Raw genomic sequence first — 17,862 nt, forward strand, 5'->3', positions numbered from 1 at the left:
ATTACAGGCATGTGCCACCACGCCCGGCTAATTTTGTATTTTTAGCAGAGACAGGGTTTCTCCATGTTGGTCAGGCTGGTCTCGAACTCCCGACCTCAGGTGATCCACCCGCCTTGGCCTCCCAAAGTGCTGGGATTACAGGCATGAGCCACTGCATCTGGTCAACATGTGTTTTTATAAAACCAAATATGCTTATATGTGATTGCTAAAAAACGAAATAATGTCAGAATAATGTTATAGTTGTATTAGTTAATATTAGACAAGCTAAAATTAGAATTATAACCTTCATCAAGAAAAAGAAAGTTATCAACTCAGTTATCACATAGATAGATAATGCTTCCAGATCTATTCATAAAAGAAGCTTAAATAACTCCCTACACCAGCAATTCTTGCCTCAAAGTGGATCCATGACTCTATTGGGTTGCATTTTCTCCTAGTCGCTACTTAATAACAGTCCCACTGGCTCAGAGCTTGCTATTATCTGCACTGAATCAGAACCCACTGGCTAACATTTTCAATCCATGACTTCATTTTATTTTCATTTGTTTATTTTTGAGACAGGGTTCTCACTCTGCCGCCCATGGTGGAGTGCGGTGGTGCAATCTTGACTCACTACAGCCTCAACCTCCTGGGCTCAAGTGATCCTCCCACGTCAGCCTCCCGAGTAGCTGGGGACTACAGGTGCACACCACCTCCAAAATTGTATTTTATTTTATTTTATTTTATTTTTTTGAGATGGAGTCTCGCTCTGTCACCCAGGCTGGAGTGCAGTGGCACAATCTCGGCTCACTGCAAGCTCTGCCTCCCAGGTTCACGCCATTCTCCTGCCTCAGCCTCCTGAGTAGCTGGGATTACAGGCACCTGCCACCACGCCTGGCTAAATTTTTGGGGTTTTTTTTTTTTAGTAGAGATGGGGTTTCACCGTGTTAGCCAGGATGGTCTCCATCTCCTGACCTCGTGATTGCCCACCTCGGCCTCCCAAAGTGCTGGGATTACAGGCGTGAGCCACTATGCCCGGCCCATGATTTTATTTTTAATATTCCCTAAGATAGCCTCCAGCCACACTCACCTGCCTGCCAATCCTATTCAAATTTTGTGGAGGCATCAATTATTGTTTTTGCTAGTACTCTGATTACAAAGTTACACAGGTTTTGTATGGTCTACCTCAATCTTATTTTTCCCATAAGCCTGTTTTGTTTTGCTTTAACACGGTGAAACCCCGTCTCTACTAAAAAATCCAAAAAAAACTAGCCGGGCGAGGTGGCGGGCGCCTGTAGTCCCAGCTACTCGGGAGGCTGAGGCAGGAGAATGGCGTGGACCCGGGAGGCGGAGCTTGCAGTGAGCTGAGATCTGGCCACTGCACTCCAGCCTGGGAGACAGAGCGAGACTCCGTCTCAAAAAAAAAAAAAAAAAAAAAAAAAGTACCATTTTGCAGAACAAAGGTATTTTCTGAAATGCATATATAATGTTACCATGGTAACAGCTACGTCTCATTTTTTAACAAGTGAATTTTATAGCATGCAAAATCATTCCTTCTACTGGTTGTAATTTCTAATCTGCCATGAGATTAAATCTGTACTTAAATCTGTAATTTCTAGCTGTGGCAAGAAACTTTTTAAAAGTCTATTTTCAAAATTCTTTGGGTTTTGAAACTATAAATAAGGGAATACATATCTGATATGTTCTAAATAAGAATAAAATAATTCAGTGGTTATAAGACTTATAAAAGTATTTTACAGAGATTAAAATTTTTCTCTTGATATATGATTCCATTTACATAAAATGTACACAAAACACAAACCTATAGAAACAGAAGGTATACCCTAATGGGCTGAGGACAGCAATGAGGATTTAATTGTAAATGGGTATTAGGGATTTTACTGGGGTGATGAAAATATTCTAAAAGTGGACTGTGGTGGTAGTTGTACAACATGATATACTTATGGTGTGCAAAATTAGACCTTGATAAAGTTGATTTAAAAAGAAAAACTTTTCCTTAGAAATATAGCCATAAATTATATATTTAGTACTGTTTTTGTTCGTTTGTTTGTTTGAGACGGAATTTTGCTCTTGTCCCCCAGGCTGGAGTGCAATGGTGCGATCTCAGCTCACTGCAACTTCCACCTCCCGGGTTCAAGCGATTCTCCTGCCTCAGCCTCCCGAGTAGCTGGGATTACAGGCATGTGCCACCACGCCCGGCTAATTCTGTATTTTTAGTTGAGACAGGGTTTCACCATCTTGGCCAGGCTGGTCTCAAACTCCTGACCTCAGGTGATCCACCTGCCTCGGCCTCCCAAAGTGCTGGGATTACAGGCATGAGCCACTACGCCCGGCCTTTGGTACTGTTTTAATCAATCTTACTTGAAGTCATATTTTAAAATATTTTATAGTACCGTGTTTATTTTGCTAATTTGTTTTTTTTTTTAAATACCTTAGGCATCCCAGCTCTTTTTATCACACTAGGAATTATACATCTTGGACCAGTTTCTCCAGCAAATCCACACCTGCAAATAAATGGAAAATTGAAACAACTTATAATATTCTTTTAAATATTTTCACAGAAACCAATTTTCCCTGTATTCATTTCAAAACAATGGCCACAATAACATTTGAAAATACCTCTGATGTATTTAAAGGGATTAAAAAAAATCACTCCACAAAATTAATAAGTTAATACTATTTATTAATGCTTGTGTATTAACAGAAAATTCTATCAAATTAGTGATACTTAAAAAAACCAATGTAATATTTTAGGGCAGCATTTACTTTTTTTTTTTTTTTGAGATGGAGTCTGGCTCTGTCACACAGGCTGGAGTGCAGTGGCAAAGATCTAGGCTCACTGCAAGCTCCGCCTCCCAGGTTCACGCCATTCTCCTGCCTCAGCCTCCCAAGTAGCTGGGACTACAGGCACCCACCACCACGTCCGGCTAATTTTTTTTTTGTATTTTTAGTAGAGAAGAGGTTTCACCATGTTAGCCAGGATGGTCTCGATCTCCTGACCTCGTGATCTGCCTGCCTCGGCCTCCCAAAGTGCTGGGATTACAGGCGTGAGCCACTGTGCCTGGCCAACTTTTTTCCTAGTTGTTAATTTTAGCAGAATTTTAGGCAAGACATATCTACAACTCTGAATCTGTACTACATTATATGACTTCATTCATATAATTCATCTCTATCACTCATAATTCCATCATTCTAATATTGTTAGCTCCCATATTGGTGTATTCACTTTCAGTCTTCTTATGATTATGCATACATATTTGACATAGTTATAATCACACTTCATACATAATTAATTCATATGGTAAGCTTCTGCCCATATTAACGTAATCTTCACTGGTATCATTTTCACCTTTTTTTTTTTTTTTTGAGGCAAGGTCTCGCTCTGTCGCCCAGGCTGGAGTGCAGTGGCACAAACTCAGCTCACTGCAGCCTCCGTCTCCCAGGCTCAAGCGATCCTTCTCCCTTGGCCTTCCAAAGTGCTAGGATTTCACGCACAACACTATGGCCGGTTAAAGCTTGCATTTTTTGTAGAGCTGGGTTTCCTCATGTTGCCCAGGCTGGTCTCGAACTCCTGGGCTCAAGTGATTGGCCCGCCTCAGCTTTCCAAAGTGCTGGGATTACAGTATCATTTTTAAAACTGCATATTTCATTATTTTAAAAACGATGCTCTTGAGTATTTAGCTATTTCCAGTTTTGTTTCATGTTAGTAAAACAAAATTTTGCTAAAAACGTTGCTAAAAATGATCATCATACTAGTTTAGTCTTAACACCCTGTCTTCTTGTCCTGTCTAGTTTTTGGTACTGCTCTCCTCGTATTCCCAAATAATTATCTTCATCTCCTCCTATTCCCATCTCCATGTTTACTTGCATCAGTGCTCCTCAAACATCTCAGAATGCAAGCCATTAGACTTCAATTTCTTTTTTTTACTTCATATATTTATCTTATCATCCTCCTGCTGTATTATTCAAATATAGCTTTTTGCTTATTTCTTCCAAGTACGGCCAAAATAATTATCTTTGAATAGAAGCCTCAAATTGTTTATTACGCTTTCAAAATAATTTTTATAAGAAAATATACATAAGGAAGGGTCTTGCATAAAACAATAAGAGAATGTCATTAACCAAGGACTATGTTTAATCCAATTCTGGAGTTCCTGAGGTCCAATTTTTAAATAGGCTCTTTTAAACAGTTAGTGAATAAACAGTTATTAAATACCTACTATACGTCAGGAAGTGCCTAGAGATACAAAAAGATTTTTCAAATGTTTCATTTTCATAAACACATATATAATGTAATTGCCTGTTACTTCCCTCTCTGTTGAGCCCATCACAAAGACTCTTAATCTGGAGTCCCAGGACCACAATTACTGTCTGCCAATTCCCTGAAACTGTGTGTAAATATCTTAGGGTTTGTGCATTTGAGGTTTTCATCCAGCCATTAAAGAGAACTATGCCATCCGAAGGGTCGAGAAACTCCTCTCTAGTGTTTACACGCTGGTTTGTTTAAAACATGTCAAATCCAACCTTAGAGTTTAGGGGAGCCAACAAAGGATTTCCAGAGTGTTATGTGTAGGGTTTCACCTCTTAATGTGCCCAGTCTCCCTAATTCTTGAGGAGCGATAGCCCTGTCTTAAACATCTTTGCATTTTCAGCACCAAAATAAGCTCCGTTCAATATTTTATGATGAAATTCGTCATAGAACATTTACATGCCGTTGGCTGCCTTCCTCATCTGATGAGCCCAGGGTAAGCGGGGTCTAGGTCACGGTTGTCACCCCCTACACAGATGATTCCAAAGGGTTTGTTGGGTTTGGGGTGATGACAAGGGGCGGCGACGAGGGCAATTCAATCGAAGCTTCCTGGGCCTCTCTGGGAGTCAGACCCCGATCCTCGAATTCGCATTGCCCATGGAGGAAATAATAAGGGTTGTTATTTACAAGGGCGCTGGTTGAAGAAAAGGGAAGGCCCGGAGCTGCCCAGCGAGTCGGCGATGAGGACCCAGGCAGTGCCTGGGGCTTGGCCACCCGCCCTCCCCTCGGGTCGAACACAGCTGGCGTCACGGCCACTCACTTGGTAAAGGCCTCTCCCAGGTCGATCACGACCGCCGTCTTCTCTCCGCCGCTCCCCAGGCCCTCGTAGAGCGGCATGGTAGGAAGGAAGACTGAGAGAAGAGGGTCGCAGCCTCCGCCGCGAACAAGCTTCGACGCTCGGGGGGCGGGGCCGGGGCTCTGGCGCTCGGGCGTCGGCGACGGCGGGGGCCACGAGCGGCGGCGGCGCGCCGGACCCGGGCTGTCCCAGGCTGTGCCTCACCCCGCGTTGGACCAAAACTCGCAGGTGCGGCCGTCTCCAGGACTAGGGGAAAAGAGGCGCTGGCAGGCGCGAATCCGAGTGCGGGTGTGCGGAGGCCGCGGCGATCAGGCGCGCCGGGCGCCCCGAGGGGGCGGAGCCGGCCTCCCTGTCATTCCCGCCCACCACGTCCCAAAGCCGCACCCACGCGCGGCTGTGAAGAGGTTCGGTCTCAGCTCACTGTGAAAAGGTCCCTGAGGACCTGGCGGCGCAGGGGTCCCCGAGAGACGACGCAAACCCGAAGCTCTGATTCACCCTCTTGGGGGCAAAAGATGCTGAGCCCCTATTCTGTGCCAGGCGTTTTGCCTAATATTTAATCTTCTCAAGAAATACCAAGAATATGTGTTTTCTTATCCGTGGGAACCGACGCTCAGAGAGATTAACTTTCCCGGCGTCCCACGGCAGAGCAGGAGCAAACCCGCAGACTTCCTAATTGCAAAGCCTATGCTACTGATGCTTTAGAGAATAATACGTACAGACCATGCTTTAGTTAGTAGTCTTTCTGAAAGTTTTTATTTTACTCCAGAATTAAGCTAAAGTAGCATCGTGAATCTTGAATCTATCTATGGAGGAGCGGTCGGGATGGTTTAGTAGAAGGAGCATTGAAGCAAAGGTCCCTATTAGGTTGGTGCAAAAGTAATTGCTATTTTTGTCGTTACTTTTAACGTTTACATTACTGTTTACATCTTTGTCAGTTCACAGCTTTCTGTGAAAATATTTTTTTCTGCAAATATTAGCTCTAACTGTATCTATGCATAGGAGTGGAAAAGACTGTCAAAGGAGAGGCTCTACAATAAGAAAAGAGGTTGAAGGGTAAATAGGTGAGGAATAGCAACATTTAGCGGATGTACTGGGTTGAACGTCCCTCCAAAATTCTTGTCCACTGGGAACCTCAGAATGTGACCCTATTTGGAAATAGATTATTGGCAGATGCAATCAAGTTAAGATGAGGTTATACTGTATTAAGATGGTCCCAACTATCTGAGCGCAGTGGCTCACACCTGTAGTCCCAGCACTTTGGGAGGCTGAAGCGGGAGGATCCTTAAGCCCAAGAAGTCTAAGGCTGTAGTGAGTCAGGATTGTGCCGCTGCACTCCAGCCTGGGCAACAACAGAGTGAGAGCTTGTCTCTCTCAAAAAAAAAAAAAAAAAGGCCCTACTCCAATGGTTGGTAACAAGAGTTAGTGGGGTAGTTGGGAATAAGCTATTTCCATAACAAAAACTAATGCCGTAACAATGCAGAAATTTGGAATGCGATATTAGTAAAATTCATGTTTAAGTCCAAATTACTGATCAGTGATCCTCCTTGAAAGCAAATTGCTGGAGATAGAAGGATGAAGTTGGAGTTATGATGGGGAAGAAAACTGTAAGAAACGTGGGAAAAGATTAAATTTTTTGCTTAATAGGATCAGAGTATTTGAATAGGACCCCTCACTTGGGTTCAGATTCTGTTTCTGCCACTTTCTGTCAAGTCCCTAATACCTCTGATCATCCACTTCCTTATCGGTAAACTGTTCTGCTGCTTCACAAGGTATTTGTAAGGATCAATCTGGAATTATGTTTCTGAAACTATTGAAATGATGAAGTGTTGTTATTACCCATTCTAGGTTTTCCATGACAGCTCACCAGCTGTATTTGTTTCCTAGGGACTGCTGTAACAAAGTACCACAAATGGTGGTTTGAGGCAACAAAAATTTATTCTTTCACACTTCTGGAGGTGAGAAGTCAGAAATCAAGGTGTCAGCAAGAGCAAGGTCATGCCCTTTTTGAAGGCTCTTGAGGAAGATCCTTTCTTGTCTTTTTTTTTCCTTTTTTTTTTTGAGCTGGAGTCTCGGTCTGTTGCCCAGGTTTGATCTCAGCTCACTGCAGCGTCTGTCCCCCGGGTTCAAGTGATTCTCCTGCCTCAGCCTCTCGAGCAGCTGGGATTACAGGCGCCTGTCACCACACCCGGCTATTTTTATTTTTATTAATTTTTTTAATTTTTAGTAAAGATGGGGTTTCACCATGTTGGCCAGGCTGGTCTCAAACTCATAACCTCAGGTGATTCGCCTGCCTTGATTTCTCAAAGTGCTGGGATTACACCGCGCCCAGCCCAGCCTTTTTTTTTTTTTTTTTTTTTTTTGAGGCACAGTTTCGCTCTTGTGGCTCAGGCTGGAGTGCAATGGCGTGGTCTCGGCTCACCACAACCTCAGCCTCCTGGGTTCAAGCGAGTCTCCTGCCTCAACCTCCCTAGTAGCTGGGATTGCAGGCATGTACCACCACGCCTCAGCCTCCCAAAGTGCTGGAATTACAGGTGTGAGCCACTGCACCCGGCCTTTTTTTTTTTTTTTTTAAACAGAATCTCTCTCTGTCATCCAGGCTGGCGTGCAGTGGTGCAACCTTGGCTTACTGCACTCCAGACTGGGCTCAAGCTATTCTCCTGCCTCACCTTCCCAAGTAGCTGGGACTGCAGGCGTGTGCCACCTTGCCTGGCTAGTTTTTGTATTTTTTGTAGAGAGGGGTTTCACCATGTTGCCCAGGCTAGTTTTGAATTACTGAGCTCCGGTGATCCGCCAGCCTCAGCCTCCCAAAGTGCTGGGATAACAGACGTGAGCCACCGTGCCCGACCTTCTTTCTTGCCTTTTCCTAGCTTCTGGTGGTTGCTGGCAATCCTTGATGTTCCTTTGTTTCTAGATACACAACTCCAATCTCTGCCTCTGTCATCACTTGGCCTTCTTCCCTGTGCCTCTGCAGTTTTCACATTATGTACTCCTCCCTGTGTCTTCACATGAGTTTCCTTCTGTGTTTGTCTCTGTGTCGATTTCCCTCCTTTTTTCTTGTTTTTCTTTTTTTTTTTTTTTATTCTGTATTCTGTGGAACAAATTTCTCTCTTCTTGTTTATTTTTATTTTATTATTATTTTTTGAGATGGAGTTTCACTCTTGTCGCCCAGGCTGGAGTGCAGTGGCACGATCTCAGCTCACTGCAACCTCCGCCACCTGGGTTCAAGCGATTCTCCTGCCTCAGCCTCCCAAGTAGATAGTGCCTGGAATTACAGGCACCTGCCACCATGCCTGGCTAATTTTTTGTATTTTTACTAGAGACGGGGTTTTGCCATGTTGGCCAGGCTGGTCTCAACTCCTGACTTCAAGTGATGTACCCGCTTCAGCCTCCCGAAGTGCTGGCATTACAGGTACGAGCCTCTGCGCCCGGCCTCCCTCTTCTAAGGATATCAGTTACTGGCTTAGGGTCCATCTTAACCCAGTATGACTTCATCTTAACTTGATTACATCTGCAAAGGATCTAATTCCAAATATAGTCACATTCTAAGATTACTGGTGCACAAAAATTTTGGGGAGGACACTATTCAACCCAGTATACAAGCTAAATGTTGGTGTTCTCCATGGTTCTGCTCTTGAACCTCTTTTCTTATTGTACACCCTCTCCTTTGCCAATCTCTTCCACTCCCATAGACACAGCTAGAGATAGTATTTGTTGAGTTCTATTTGCTAGCTCTCCTTGCTATACATAATCCCATTTATTCCTCACAACAACTTTATGAGTTAAGTGTTACTGTTACTGGGAAGGGGTCTCAATCCAGACCCCAAGAGGGTTCTTACACCTCGCACAAGAAATAATTCAGGGCAAGTCCATAGAGTAAAATGAAAACAAATACATTAAGAAAGTAAAGGAATAAAAGAATGGCTACTCATAGGCAGAGCAGCAGCGTGGGCTGCTTAACTGCTTATACGTATCGTTACTTCTTGATGATATACTAAACAAGGGGTGGCTTATTCATGGATTTCAGGGAAAGGGTTGGACAATTCCTGGAACTGAGGGTTCCTCCCCCTTTTAGACTATATAGGGTAACTTCCCGATATTGCCATGGCATTTGTAACTGTTGTGGCACTGGTGGGAATGTCTTTTCATGTGCCTTGACATTATATTCTTCGTGTTTCTTTTGTTTGGGATTAAGTGAACTTGGACCTATGGTTTTATAGTTTTCATCAAATTTGGAATATTTTGACCTTTGTTTCTTCAAGTAATTTTTCTATATTGACTCTTCTCCTTTGGGTAGTCCAAGTACATATGTTATTAGGTGGTTTAAAGCTTTCTCATAGCTCACTGATTCTTTCTTCTTTTTCCTTTTTCTCACTTACATTTTTTTCTCTGTGTTTCTTTTTGTATAGTTTCTACTGTTTTGTCTTCATGTCTATTAATCTTCTCTTTTGCAGCATTTAATCTGCTATTAATCCCATCCAATGTATTTGTCACCTCAAAATTGTATTTTTAACTTCTAGAAGTTCAATTTAGGTCTTTTTCTTTGTATCTTTTTATTTATTTATTTTTTCCAGACAGTTTTGCTCTGTCACCCAGGCTGGAGTATAGTGGTGTGATCTCCCCATTGCAACTTCTGCCTCCTGAGTCAAGTGATCCTTCCACCTCAGCCACTCAAGTAGCTGGGACTACAGGCACATACCACCATGCCCAGCTCTTTTTTTTTTTTTTTTTTTTTTTTGTGGAGAGACAGGATTTTGCCATGTTACCCAGGCTGCTCTTGAGCTTCTGGGCTCAAGCAATCCACCCATCTCAGCCTCCCAAATTGCCGGGATTACAGGTGTAATCTGCGCCCGGACATTCTTTGTATCTTCTATGTCTCTCCTTAAACATGCTTGTGTTTTTCTCTACCTTCTTGAATGTATGGACTATAAATATAATTATTTTAATGTTCTTGTCTACTAATTTTTTTTTTCTTTTTTTTGAGATGGAGTCTTTCTCTGTCTTCTAGGCTGGAGTGCAGTGGTACAATCTTGGCTTACTTCAACCTCCACCTGCCTGGTTCGAGCAATTCTCCAGCCTCAGCCTCCTGAGTATCTGGGATAACAGACGTGAACCACTATGGCTGGCTAATTTTTTTGTAATTTTAGTGTAGACAGGGTTCACCATTTTAGCCAGGCTGGTCTCAAACTCCTGACCTCAGGTGATCCACTCACCTCGGCCTCCCAAAGTGCTGGGATTACAGATGTGAGCCACTGCACCCGGCTTGTCTGCGAGTTCTACCACCCGTGCCCTTTCTGGTTCTGGTTCTGTGTTTTCCCCTTGCTGTGAGACATATTTTCCTTCTTTTCTGCATGACTGTTAAGTTTTGATTAGATGCCAGACAGTGTCAGTTTTACATTGTCAAGATGCTGATTTTTTTTTTTATTTCTTAGAATATTCTCAAGCTTTGTTCTGGAATGCAGTCAAGTTACTCAAAAATAGTTTTATCCTTTTGGGGTTTGCTTTCGTAGATGGGACCAGAACCGCCTTTAGGCCAGAGCTAATTTTTCTCAACTAGTGAAATAAGACCCCTCTTTTAGTATCCTACCTAATGCCCGAGGTATTACAGGGTTTTCAACTGTGGTTGGTGGGAACACAAACACTTTCAAGCTGTATGTTAACTTCAGGGAATTAATCTGCCTTCGCTTTTTTGGCGGTTTTTTTTTCCCCCAGCCTTGAGTAGTTTCCTTACATGCATGTAGCTAAAAATTCAAGGAGAACCCTGTGCAGGTTGCCAAAGCTTTCTCTCTTTTTGTGCAGCTCTTTCCTCCTTCTACAGCTTTCTCCCATTGGTACTGTCCTCTGCGAATCCTACTGCTTTAGCCTTCCTGAATTTATGACTTTGTCCCTAGTGGGAGCAGTGTGGGTTCCCTCTCCCTGTGCTTCATCCTGGAACCTCCAGACAACAGGCTGAAGCAATCACAGGGGTTACCTTGCTTGTTTCCTTTCTGTCAGGGATCACTGTCTTGCACTGCCTATTGCTTCCTATCTGCAAAACATTGTTTCATATATAGTATGTCCTGTTTTCTAGTTGTTTTAGGTAGGAGTCCCTGTTACTCTATCATGTCTTACAGGAGAAGTCCCTCCAGAAACTGATTTTAAAACCAGCATTTTGTATAAATAGTTGTGTCAGTTATCTATTGCTGCCTAACAAATTTTCCCAAAATTTAGTGGCTTAAAACAACCACCACTTATTTGCTCATGATTTTGTGTTGATAATTTGGCTGGGCCAAAACAGGTAGTTCTTACATTCCACATGGTGTCAGCTAGGCTCACTCATGTGTTTGCAGTCAGTTAACAGGTCAGCTGGGGACTGGCTGGTCCAAGAAGGCCTTAGTCACACGTCTGGCAGATGGTGGTGGCTTTCAGTGGAGCCCCTCTCTCTCTGTGACCTCCTACCCTCTTGAACATGAAACCAGTTTTATTTAATTGATAACAGAAGCATATCAAAACCCTGAAAGCTGAAGTTGCTAGGTTGCTTAAGGCCTACCTTTGGAAGTCACACATCACTTCTGTCTCAGGCTATTAGTTAAAGGAACTCACAAGCCCAGCTTAGGTTCTGGGGTGGGGAAATAGACTCCATTTAATTATTGGAAAGGGGAGTGAATTCACACAGTGAAGAAGCACAAACACAAATAATTACAATTCTTTGTAGTAGATTGTCATAGTAACTAGTTAACAAAACATGTATTTAATGGCATCGTTTGTTTTGAAACTATCTTCTGGATTAGAGGACAGCCTATTATAAGGAAATAACTAGTTTATTTTGGCTTAAAAACCTTATTGTTGGGAGGATAACCCTTTAGACCTTTGCCATGAGCTATGAGGTGTCAGGATGTGGACTAGAGAAACTATTGGGCTATAAGTGTCTAGGAGATCAGTGTTAATACCCTCTGTAGAGAAAAGAAAGAGGAAAGGGAAGAGAAAAAAGGAGAAGATAGAAAAAAATAGTAGTAGTTCACAAAGTATAGGAAAAAGAATTATCTTCTTCCATCTGTGAGGCAAAAAGGACTCTTTCCATTGCATGGAACAGAAACCTAACTCAAAACTGGCTTGCTTAACTGAAAATCCTGAAATAGAATGGGGCATCAGGCATGGCTGGATCCTGTGCTAACAGTGCAATGAGAATAGTTCCATCTTTCTGTTTTCCTCTAGGTTGGCTTCATTCTCAGGCAGGCTTTCTCCTTGTGAGGGCAATGTGGCTCCCAGAAATTACAGATATATACCGACCAGTATAGCCATACCCAAGAGAGAAAGCTTCTCTTTTTAAAATTCCAGCACTTCTGGTGCTGACTGGCCCTGCCTCAGTCCATATTCATACTTGAACCACGAGCAGGAAAATGAGATACTCTTATTAGCCAGGTCTTCTGTCCATTGCTGAGGTGGGCTCTGCCCTGTGAGAACTAAAGGACAAAAAGTGGGGGAAATGTGGTTTCTCAGCAGAAAACCAGGGTATTTTTCTTAGAAGCAATGGGAATAGATGATGGACAGGCTGAAACAATGGAAGCCCTAAGCTGCCTCTGTCCTTTTCTCTCATAGACAGCCTATTTTACTCCATTCCCACTGTACTGCCTAACCTAAATGAAGATAATAATGAGTCCTTGGAGCCCATGTTGATAAACTGCTCATTCTTAGTCACCAAAGCCCTCCTAAGAGCTAATGATCACTGCCTCCAAGAATACTCAGCTTCTTTAACTCAGAAACTGATGTTAGGTCCAGAGCGGCTGGGAAGGTGACCTAATCTTAGCTTTCTGAATGTGCTATAAAATCCCTCTAATGTTTGGTTGATGAAGAAGAGTTTTCATCAGCATCAGTGACTCAAGTAGTTGCATTTATAGTTAGAAGTTTATTTTATAACCAGAGTCACCTAGATCCCTCTCCTTCCATCTTTTCCTGTCCTAATGAGTTGCAAAGTCCTGTAGATTCCAACTCTCTGCAATCAGAAATGTGTCACCAGCTGTTTAATTGGTCTCTGGCCTCTCCACAGTCCACTGTCTATACTGCAGGCAGAGTGAGCACTCTAAAATGCAAACATAGTCATGACACTCTTCGCTTAAAATATTTCAATGACACTCTGCAGTTCTCAGATAAGGCAGCTGCTGTATCAGCCAACCAGTAGTTTCCCAAATGTATCCTGCTACTTCACACCTCCCATATTGTGCCTAGAGTGTCTTCTTTATCTAACTGCTTTCCTTTTTGTCTTTCCAAATTCTGGGAAAGTATCACCTCCTTTGAAAAGCCTTCTCTGACCTCTGGTCTGTTTTAATCTATTTTAGCTCTTCATCTGGCCTTTCACGGCACCCTGTGCGTATTGTAGCACATTTAAACACAAGATCCAGGAGGGCAGGGATCTTTTTCTGCTTAGTTTGCTGTTGTATCCCCAGTGCCCAACACAGCACCTGCACATGGTAGGTTCTGGATAAATATTTGATAAATGACTAGCACCTATTACTGTAAAGTAGTCCTTTATTTACTGTGTCTTCACTGAGATTAGGAACTTTATAGGCCAACACCTAGAGAGGACTGAATATGGACTAGGCACTTACTAGTTTTTTTGAATAGATAACAGTAGCATGAAAATGTGATCAGCTGAACGGTTCTCAGCTCACCTTGAAGTCAATTTGCAAGGGATAGTAGGAAACTTTTTCAGAGTCTGAGCATGCAGCTATCCATCTATGTGACTGACCACAATAGTGGTTTTGAAGCTAACCTCTTAAAGAAAATTTCATGCCACATTTCATGAATGCTTATAACATATTGTAATAAAACTTCAAATAATGAGCTAGAGCCCACAACCAGTTGAAATTATGGTAGTGTGTCCTCTTCTAAGAAAGAGAAGTAATTCACCAGAGAAAAGTACCAGGAACTATGTTAAGGTCAGGACACAGTCAGGCTGATTTATTAGACTCTTCATTTCTGTAGAACCAGAAAATGAAAATGTATTGCCAACTACAAGGTATGACAAAATCCTGAAACATCAATCACAGAATCAGTTACCCACACATATTTATACTTGTAAAGAGAGAGAAAATTGGCTAAAATATTTAATAAAGCTTTTTGTAAACCATTCATGGAGCATAAAAGTATTTATTTGCTGACCTAGCATTCTATTTCACTAATATTCTACTATAAATGATTTTCATGCTGTGCCGCCAATGGACAGACAAAATACCTCAGGCCAGCATCAGATGTGGAATTGACCCTAATGATTTAATTTTTTTATATTGTTGCTAAGATGAGAGAATGAGGCTTTTTTGTTTTTTCTAATCATTTTCTTCTGTCAGTCTCAACCAGATAAGTTTCATATTTTACAAATAAAAATGGTTAGGTTGATCTGATTTTTAAAAAATGATTTGAAGTAGAATGATTTGAGAATGTCAGTTACAGTTCTGTTACTCTAAGGTCTTGTTTACATTCAAGGCAATGATGGAAAGAACATTATTCCTTAGATATTTGACCCATGCATAGTAACATTATGGTCTTGTTGAGGCATCAGTAGGACATATTGTTAAAGAAAAATCTATTGATAGGGAACTTTTAATAAATTACACTTTTTTTGAGATGGAGTCTGGCTATGTTGCCCAGGTTGGAGTGCAGGTACGATCTCGGCTCACTGCAACCTCTGCCTCCTGGGTTCAAGTGATTCTCCTGCCTCAGCCTCCCAAGTAGCTAGGGAATTACAGAAGCTAATGTACCTACATGCTCCAGCTAATTTTGTATTACAATTTTGACAAGTCTCCCGGCTCCTCTTACTAGAGCAGGTGGTCTTCTTGAAGGCTCCGCCCTCCGGAGTTCCGCACCATTCTCCTGCCTCCGACTTCTCCACCAAAATTAGCTAGGACTACAGGTGCCACCACCGTGCCCAGTCAAATTTTTGTATTCGCACAGATGGGATCGAGGTTTCACCATAATTGTTAGGATAAACTCCCGATCCCAAAGTGCTGGGATTCTGGGTGTAGGCCACAGCGTCCAGCGATTGCACTAATATTTTTAATTACAGAGATGGGTTTCACCACATATTTGGGACGATTAGCGGATACTGTTTGTCAGATCGTATCATCGTATAAAGTGCTTCGGTTGCGGGCGTTGCTGGGCTCTTGAAGCCCGGTCATCTATATTGTTATTATAGAAGGATTCTCTTTATTTAACCAGCAAATGATTTCTTTCTTTCTTTTTTCTTTCTTTGTCTTGTAACAACGACGGCAACAACGGCGGCAACGGCAACGGCGGCAAACGGCTTGTTTCTTTTCTTTTTCTTTCTTTCTTTTCTTTCTTTCCCCTCCTCCCTCCTCCCTCCCTCCACTCCTCCTCTCTCTCTCTCTTTGCAAGACCGACCTCACGCTCTTCATTGCCCCGACCGATACAGTCTTTGACTTAACTGCAACCTCTGCTTGGATGGCAGAAACTACTCAAAACCTCAGCGACCTGAGTAACTGCAGTTCGGATGTTGATGCTGTTTCTGGCTGGTACTTTCTTTTAAATGAAAGCAGGTTTTACCTGTGACTTCATTGGGAAACTGGATGAACTCCATAGCCTCAAATAGTCCCTAACCTGCATAGACCATCATAGAGTTAGCTGGGGATTGCTGTTGCCGGAATGCATACGACTAAACAATGATTTCTTGTCTTGGTCATTGTGGTAGCGGGGCGGGTGGCTAAATCCTAATTTCTCGGATTAATCCGCCCGCAAATCTTTATTAATCGCCAACAAAGGAAAATATCATCACTCACTCCACCAAGAGTTCAAAGTAACTTACCATGCTGAGTCTATATTACTCAAATGTCTTGACCATTGGACTTATCTTTACTCCTCCGCCCAATTGCCTTCTGGCATAATAAGCCTCGATTTGCTCGCAGATATCAGAGCCTCTAAGGGAAAAAAAAATCTGGAGCCAAACCATTTAAATAAATGTGACAAGATATATCTAAAATTAAACAGTGCATTGAAGGGTGTGATTTGTTCTGCTACAGAAAACGTATTCCCAGACAGTCTAGATTATGTCTCTGATCAATATGCTCAGTGAGGGAAGGATATTCCATTTTCTGAAAACGATCCCACACATTTCAGCTGCAAATAGTTAATTAGTCATTTCATAGCCAGAAAGAAGGGAGTAATCCTTTAGTGTCCATATGGCATACGTTTTCCAAGCTTATTTTTACATTCCCTTCAGTTCTCTCAATCCCAGCCTGAAAAGATTACTTAGATGATTTAGAGGTAAAAAAATGTCATCCTGTACACTCTATCAGGACATGCATTGAGCCCCTCTTCTCAAAGGCCTTATCAGACAGAGGTGGTTTTACCAATGGGGCTTATTTCTCCAAGAAACAAATTCAAGTAACAGAAGCACTGACTGGAAATTTTGTACTAAGGAAACACTGTTAAAATATTTTAGATGTGATAATGGCATTATGGTTATATTATTAGGAAAGAACTCTCTTTTAGAATTGCGTGATGAAATATTTATGGGAAAATGATATCATGCCTGAGATTTACTTCAAAATAATGTGGAGAGAGAGGTTAGTGAGTTTGTAGATGGGGCAGATGGGCCATAGGTTCATGGCTGTTGGCCTGGGTGATAGCTATTTGGGGGTTTATTACACTAGTATATATATGTTTGTGTATTTAAAAAATGTTAAAAAATGCACTCACATCTGGAAATATATAAATAAAAAAGAATATAACAAAAGAAAAAGTTAAAGCTTTTTTTAAAAAAAGAAAGAAAAAAGCATAATAAAAAAATCTAAAAGTTAAGATTAAAAACCAGAAAATATGCAACTAACAAGGCTGACTCACATGTTGGGATGTACATTCACTGTGTAATAATCCTCACCTTCAAGTACACTATTTAGGGTAGAAGAACAGTACTCAAAGTATGTTTTGAGAGGATTGTTTGTTGTCCATAGGCATCAGTGTGTATCAGTCAATATTTATATCAGGACAACATTTTCATTACTATTTTGGTGTAAGAAATTTTGATGTGATTTTTCTCATTGGGGTCGTCCAAGAAGAGCATACCTAAAAGAGCTCCATTTTCCCCATTATTTTCTGGGAGGTTTTGTTGTGATCATCGTTGTCGTTGTTGTTCCTATTTTGTGGTACTGTTTTCTGTAGTGGCAACAATTGGGATTGTGTGAAGTATATATCCCATGGCATGTGGGGTTCTGCCACAGTCGTCTGTCATTTGGAAATATTTGAGAGGCACTGTTCTAATGATTGAGTCTAATCATAATGTCTATATTCTCACTAGTCATTAAAGATTGGTAAAGCCTAGTCACACGTCCTTACAGAAAATAATATGCCATATTGTCTAACGTTGTCAGCAGGCATCACGAGAGGGAAAGAGAAAACTGTCAGTCTATGCCCTGTAATTCAGGGACAAGGGTGGAGGCAAAAGCAGAGTAGCGTATGTTCAACTGAAAAGTGGATAAAGAAAGTGTAGTACAGCCATACAATGGAATATTATTCAGCAATTCAGCAACAAAAAGGAATGAACTGCTGAAATACCCTACAACATTGGATGAACGTCAAAATCATTATGTTAAATGAAAGACTCCAGATACAGAAGATAATATATGATTCAATTTATGGGAGCTGTCCACAAAAGGCAAATCTATACAGATAAAAAGTAGAGTTTCCTAGGGCCAGGAACGAGAATGGGCATTAATTCTAAATGGACATTAGGGATCTTAGTGGGGTGATAGGCATGTTCTAAAACTGGATT

The 17,862-nt window shown here is 41.8% G+C and overlaps 1 protein-coding gene across 3 annotated transcripts in view; it reads right to left on the bottom strand.

Moving 5' to 3' along the window:
* The window catches only part of ACTR10 (actin related protein 10), a 35,916-nt gene extending 30,659 nt beyond the window's left edge, over window positions 1-5,257 (bottom strand). For 2 of the 3 annotated variants that reach the window (XM_009211607.1, XM_009211606.1), the window contains exons 1-2: window positions 5,070-5,257; window positions 2,432-2,504 (exon numbers count right to left, since the gene is read on the bottom strand). In XM_009211607.1, coding sequence (XP_009209871.1) covers window positions 2,432-2,504; window positions 5,070-5,146 — 150 coding nt within the window. In that variant the 5' untranslated portion in view covers window positions 5,147-5,257. The remainder of the gene's footprint in view (window positions 1-2,431; window positions 2,505-5,069) is intronic. The other variant, XM_009211608.4, reaches the window with a different exon arrangement.
* Between the last annotated feature and the right edge of the window lie 12,605 nt (window positions 5,258-17,862).

Source organism: Papio anubis, chromosome 7, assembly GCF_008728515.1.
Source record: "Papio anubis isolate 15944 chromosome 7, Panubis1.0, whole genome shotgun sequence".
NCBI lineage: Eukaryota > Metazoa > Chordata > Mammalia > Primates > Cercopithecidae > Papio > Papio anubis.